The sequence below is a fragment of the Humulus lupulus genome, chromosome 3, assembly GCF_963169125.1.
Source record: "Humulus lupulus chromosome 3, drHumLupu1.1, whole genome shotgun sequence".
NCBI classification, from domain to species: domain Eukaryota; kingdom Viridiplantae; phylum Streptophyta; class Magnoliopsida; order Rosales; family Cannabaceae; genus Humulus; species Humulus lupulus.
The window spans coordinates 181,671,549-181,678,755 of record NC_084795.1 but is presented as its reverse complement, the minus strand read 5'-3'; the positions used below and the strand labels follow the sequence as shown (position 1 = coordinate 181,678,755).

The window sequence follows — 7,207 nt, the reverse complement described above, 5'->3', positions numbered from 1 at the left end:
CATGTTAAATTCCAACTTATTCATAATATAGTTGGTCATGAATGCAGGGAAAGAAGGAGTGAGTGATTCAAGTATGATGCTTACTTGTGTACGCTCATCAATGACAGCCACATGTATTTTTGCTTCATGTATCACGTTAATCATGCTCAAGACATGTTCACGCACAGAAACACATTTCTTCATCTTAGTAGTCATGTAGGTTCTAGTAGCCTCACGTCTACTTTAATCAAATTGTTGACCAAACATGGCCTACAATGATTACATTATCTCAAAAGCAGCTTCCACGGGTTCGTGATTTGTTCTCAAAACATCATTCATGCTCACAAGCATGTAACACTTAGCCTTACTGTTGGATTGAATCCAGGCATCATATTTTCCTGAATATTTTTTGGGGCATGGGCAGTGGGCTCTTCAAGACATTCCTCAGTCATGAAGAATTTATTGTTCTCACAGATTAACATTAGATTAAGATTCAATTTCCTTCTTATAAAAATATCACCATTAAGTTTTTCAAGTGAAAGTAGAGCAGTTATTGGATTGTCACTGTTCGACATTACTGAAAGAAATAAAATACAATAATATTACTGTTTGAAATATATTAATTATTCAGAAAGTAAATATGATGCATGAATGCACCAATTAAAACACATAAACTAATATTTAGTAGTAGGGTAAATACTCATTTGGTACCCTGTGTTTTATCGAAATATATTTTTGGTACCCTATGTTTTCAATAATACTCATCTAGTACCCTGTAATTTGAAATTGTATATATTTGGTACCCTAGACTCAAATTTGAACAATAAAAATTGATCAACGTGACCAAATTGTCTTCAATTATATGTAATTAACTAATTAAACTTGAATTTTAAACTTATATAATTGAGGACAGTTTTATCATATTGATAAAATTTAAGTCCGGGGTGCCAAATATGTACGATTTCAAATTACAGGGTACTAGATAAGTATTATTGAAAATATAAGGTACCAAGTTTGTGTTTCGATAAAACACAGGGTACCAAATGAGTATTTACACTATTTACTATTCCACAATAAAACTACCCAGCAAATAAAGTGTTGCCTTAGGGTCAGTCAAGTTAAATTCTGATAGTTTATAAGACAATCTTATCTTTATTATTTAAAACTCAAAATAACTCTTTATTTTCACTTTTAAAAAATTAAGTGCCACTGGTTTGGCCAAGATGCGATTATCCACTGCAAAAGCTTAATTGCATCTTTGTAAGTGTAACACATTATTTCAGAATTCATAACTTAACTTAGAGAGTGCTTCCTTAGGGTCGGTCAAGCCTAAAATACATTACTCCTTCCTATATTGGTAAGAAGCCAACCTTGATATTAATATGTCTAGAAACCTTCCTTAGGGGGACAGAAACAAAGTCATCTCGAGGCCCTATTCATATCTCACGGTGTTGTACTAATAATGGAGACCATAGGTCACATTGAGATGTTCACCTTCTCCCACTTACTATTTTAGAAATAATGTGTTTTATTAAACTAATCAATTAACTCTAAATTAATTACTAGTTTATCAATAACCCTATGAATGTAATTAATTACAAAATACATTTAATTATAAAAGACTCTATTTCCAATTAATGTGATCTAGATAATTACCCATTACATTCATCTAACTTTACTAAAATGCTTTTTTTTAAATAAATTTGGTTATCTTAAAGGCCTATAAAAAAAAACCATTGCATTTATTATGGTGTAAGTTATCAAGTTTGAACTAATTTAATACTTAGTAGTTTACATGCAATTGATTTCTCCAAAACAATTCATATAAACAATTAGAACAATCCTAAATAATCATATTTCTAAAATATGCATGATTAATGAAAATTGTGTGGGGTTTCATGAATGGCGTGTAATAAACTAATGCATGATCATGTTATCAATCAAACATTAATTACACACTTATTTAAATAAATACAATAAATAAATGATGAACCGAGTATTATTGGGTATTTCTAAATTGACAACCTTTGAAAAAATAGAAATAAAATTTCAAAACAACTTTTAAGTTGTTTTCAAGACTCCAATAATGCTTCTCCTCTCTTTTAGGCTTTCTTGCTAATCTTTAGGAATTTGTTAGGCCCAACTAATTAATTAGAAACTAACTTTCTAATTAATTTATTTAATTACAACTAACTTTTAATTAAATAACAATTTTTGTCATCTTTTTACTTTAGTTGAATTTAAATAATTAAATAATCAAATTCAAATAACTATTTTAATTCTCAACCAACTAAAAGATATTTTATTTTTCTAATAAAAATAAAAACTTTTCAATTAAAATAATTTAAAAATTAATTAAATGAAAGATAATTAACAACAAAAATATGATTTAGCTTTGGGCACCAAGAGTGGTGCCCTAGGGTTATGTAACAACGCCCTATTCTACTCTCTGCAAAAATGTCATTCAGTTTATATCTATTAGAAAAATACCATTTTTAGAAAGGTTTAGTGGGGCCTTGTTAAAACATGCAATTTGGACCCAGTAGTTTAAAATAAAACATTGTGTCTTTATGCAATCTTAAAAATAAAATATAAAGCCCCACTGTAGCATAATAAAAACATAAACCATAACATAAAAGTTCATAAACATTCTTAGCGTTTATCTAGATCGTTTTATCGCTCATGGACGCCCCACGACATGCATGATTAGACGTTGGAACTCGCACATCACCATGCGTGTCAATGAGAAACCCTATCGACTACATGAAAGGGGGGAAAGTAAGGGGTGAGCTAAAAGCCTAGTAAGGAAGTACAAACAAGAAAAGAAAACACAACATAAAAACATAAGCAACATATCTCATAGATTCTTAACATATTTTTCGTATAACAATTATTATCAACATAAGTCATATGAAAGTATAATCATAATAACATAAGTCATAATCATAAACATAAGCATAATCACACAACATATGATCATGGCACCCCTATTGTCCATGTCACATCCTGTGAAAACATAACCACAACAACATAAGTTATAATCATACATCATGTGATCATGACACTCTATTGTCCATGTCACATCATATAGTTCTATGAGGTAACTAGTAAAGTATAAATTGACAAATCCTCTTCTATGAGGTAAACAGGAACTTTGGTGCTTGAATAACCTTGGCGCGTCCACCCTATGAGTTACGTCATATCCTTAGTAACTCCTTTGTTGTATCGCGTTTAGCACGCTAACAACATACTACTTTTCATACAACAAACAAGCAAGTGTACAAGCACAGCTTATCTCATAACATAATAGCTCATCCATCTCATAACATAATAGCTCATTCATCTCATAATATAATTCATACAAATTCTAACTAACTTCCTTACCTCAAGTCCAAGCAAATTAAATATAAAGTGTGGGGTAGTTCACAACAAGCCTAGAATCACAATCAAATGTTCGTCTTATTATCAAGTAAGATTACACATGCCCAACACACGTACCCCACATGTGCATGGATCATGCACACGTGGCACAAGTTGCACCATAACTCTATTCATACAACATCACATAGAATCATAAAATAATAATGTCAATTCTACTAAGTAATTCTCAATGATTTCAAATTAGGAACTATGGATTTGATTAAATAACATATATTTGAGCGTAAAAGTAAACTTGCATATAACATGCATATGTGGGACGGTTCTTAAAACTAGCGTTGAAGTTGATAGATTATACGTGTTCATTTCATTGCTGCTTAAAAAAAATCAGCAAGAATTAACTTACCAATTGTTAATATTATCATATTCCCCCTTTAGATCATAAGATTTTATTGTAGAATTTTATTTCACTAAATTATTTATTTAATTAGCACCTAAGTCACATTTTTTTTTAAATAATAGAATTCCAATTATTATTTTTAATAAAGATAAAATATGACAACTTTTCTATTTCTCACAAAATAATTAATTTAACATAACTAATTAATTCTTAATAATAATAATATATATACTCATTTTATTTATCAATTTTTCTAATTTAATAAATAGAATAAATAAATAATTTAACCCTTTAACATTTTAAGACTTTAATGGTTTTCTAACATTTTAGGAAATTTAGAAGCGTGAGTCTCAGGTTTCTCTCTCTACATGGTGAGGAGGCATAAATCTGTGCAGAAGCTTGCTAAGCAAGAAGATATGCCAGAGTTCCCTTCATCCAAAGGCGGTACAAATGTTCAAGTTCCGACTGCTGAGGAAGTTTTTGAAGAGGAAGTGGGTGTTGTTGTTGCAGAGAAGGGGTTCGACCCTAGGGATTCTGGTCTTCCATCAAAGGAGACATTTGTGCAAGCCAATGATCTGGGTTCAATGTCGTGGCCTGAAGAGGTTGATGCTAGATCGTTTCAAGATTCAGCCAAAGAAATCTGGGCTCGGTTTAGGGAATCTCTTCCTTCCTATGGTTGTACGAAACTGCATTTCATGGAGCCAATTCAGAAGGATGGTCAGCTAGTTGCTAAGCTGGATGTTGATGAGATTGAAGTGGAAGCTTCATTTTGGAAATCTGCTCTGATATGTGTTGTGATAGGCGCTAACCCTCCACTAGCTGTGTTTGAAGGGTTCATTAAACGGATTTGGGGAAAGCTTGGTATAGAGTGTGTGGCTCGAATGAATGCAGGGTTCATAATGGTGAAGTTTAGGGATGAAGCTACTCTTAATCTGGTTCTGGAGTCTGGGGTGATTCATTTTGATAAGAAGCCTATAGTTCTCCGTCCCTGGACTACAAACATTGATTCCTTGAAGTCAGTCAAATCAGTGCCAGTGTGGATTCGATTACCTGATCTTGGTTTACAATATTGGGGAGTGAAGTGTTTGAGTGCTCTTGTTAGTACAATCGGTAAGCCTATAATGATAGATAAGACTACCAAGGATAGATCTATGATTAAGTTTGCTCAAGTCTTAGTAGATATGGAGATTGCAGAAACTCTACCTCAATATATCAACTATCTAAATGAGAGGGGTCAAGTTATGGAACAACCTATAGAGTATGAATGGTTACCAACAAAATGTTCTAACTGTAAGAAGCTAGGACATACGGTTTCTACTTGTAAGTTTGTTTCTGAAGTAGCTTGGAGGAAGAAGGAATCTAAGAGCAAACCAAAAATTGACCCTTCTGGGGTGGAGGAGATTGTTGTTCTGAATAGTTCTGATCCGATGAGCTCTTCTTCGATTCAGCAGCTTCAGTTAGGATTGGCTCAACCAAGTGAAAGACCCAAAGAACAAAATTGGTCATATCCGAAAAGATCTGGGGTATTGAGACCAGTTGAATAGATTCCAATTAAGCAGACCAGGAACTCATTTAGTGTGCTCCAAGAGCAACAGAGGGCATTGAATGATTCTTCTCCGAAATTAGATCTGAATGGAGTTCTACAACATTCTGAGTTGGAATGTTAGAGGTATGAATAGGAAAAATAAACAGATGTCTGTCGAGTGAATAAAGTTCACATAGGGGCTCTTCTTGAAACTAAACTCAAGGGAGAGAAAATTAAGGATGTTATGTGTTCTTCTTTTGCTGGTTGGGATTATTATAGTAGTTTGAGCTTGGAGGGTCGAATTTTACTGATTTGGAAAGCTACTTTGGTTCGTATTGAAGTTATTCAAGAAAGTGACCAATTTTTACATTGTAGAGTTAGAATTTGTAACAGCAAACATGATTTTTGTCTTACCATTGTATATGGCTCTAATTTCTTGGAGGTTAGGAGATCCTTATGGTATGATTTGGCTCATCTGTTCTTCCCAATTAAACCTTGGGTCATTTTAGGGGAGTTTAATGTTGTTTTTGACACTAATGACAAAATGGGTGGGAGAGCAATCTCAGTGAAAGAATTGGAGGATGCCCAGCAGTGGCTAGACCTTGGATTAGTTGATGAACTGAAGATAATGGGACCTTATTATACCTGGTCTAATAATCAAGAAGGGGGGAACCACATTTTCTCTAAGTTGGATAGGGTGTTTTCTAATGAGGACTGGTTAGATTCTTTTCCGTTAGTTACTGCTGTTTCTCAATGGGAGGTTGTTGATGCTCATAATCTCATCAAGAGAAAATGTAAGGCCGAGGCAGGGCCCTAAGGCCGCCCTCGTCTCGGCAAGCCATCGCACCATCCCGACACGAGTCTGGGTACGCTCCTCGTGGAGTCGATGCCAGGTGGCCCACATTGGCAAGGCACGGGTGCCAAGACTCAATAGCCTCGTGAACCCCCACCTCGCGAGGCCACCACATGGGCGAGGCCAACCATGGGCGAAGCCACCCCGTCTCGCGAGGCCACCATCTCGCAAGGCCACCACATGGGCGAGGCCAATCATGGGTGAAGCCACCCCGTCTCGCGAGACCACCATTCTGCGAGGCCATCACATGGGCGAGGCCAACCATGGGCGAAGCCACCCCGTCTCGTGAGGCCACCATCTTGCGAGGCCACCACATGGGCGAGGCCAATCATGGGCGAAGCCACCCCGTCTCGCGAGGCCACCATTCCGCGAGGCCATCGCATAGGCGAGGCCAATCATGGGCGAAGCCACCCCGTCTCGCGAGGCCACCATTCCGCGAGGCCATCACATGGGCGAGGCCAACCATGGGCGAAGCCACCCCATCTTGCGAGGCCACCATCTCGCGAGGCCACCACATGGGCGAGGCCAATCATGGGCGAAGCCACCCCGTCTCGCGAGGCCACCATTCCGCGAGGCCATCACATGGGCGAAGCCACCCGTCTCGCGAGGCCACCATTTCGCGAGGCCATCACATGGGCAAAGCCACCCCGTCTCGCGAGGCCCTTGGGCCACTCCCACCATGCGAGGTCGAGGGAGGATGCGAGGCCGTCAATGACGCCCCATGCGCGAGGCCGCGCAAGGTCCAACGAGCGCGCGCCCCGGGAGGTCCATCAACCCAGCATCTCCTCAGGAGGCCGACACCCCGTCACTTGACACGTATGGGCCCAAACCACACCGGTAGGGGCCATGTAGGGGAAGTCACACGAAGGGGAAGGCTTGTAGAGGAGGCATCTTGCCTCGCACACTAAGACGTAGAGCGAGGCCACGCGCTTACCACCTGCGCCCGTGGGTGACCTTAGGGTGCTTCGGACATCTCGTGCTAAGGACCCAAGATTCCTACTCAACGCCACGGCCGGTACAAGCGCCAAGGGTCCCATTCCTTACACCTCGAGATCCCTATGCTTAGGAGATC

The 7,207-nt window shown here is 38.0% G+C and overlaps 1 protein-coding gene across 1 annotated transcript; it reads left to right on the top strand.

Annotated features, from left to right (window-relative positions):
* The first annotated feature begins 4,125 nt into the window (after positions 1-4,125).
* LOC133825252 (uncharacterized) lies at positions 4,126-5,301 on the top strand. Its single transcript, XM_062258218.1, has one exon. The coding sequence runs from the start codon at positions 4,126-4,128 to the stop codon at positions 5,299-5,301; it is 1,176 nt and encodes a 391-aa protein (XP_062114202.1).
* The last annotated feature ends 1,906 nt before the right edge of the window (positions 5,302-7,207 follow it).

Coding starts and splice junctions, on each gene's coding strand:
- LOC133825252 (XM_062258218.1), top strand. CDS start 4,126: ATGGTGAGGAGGCATAAATCTGTGCAGAAGCTTGCTAAGCAAGAAGAT.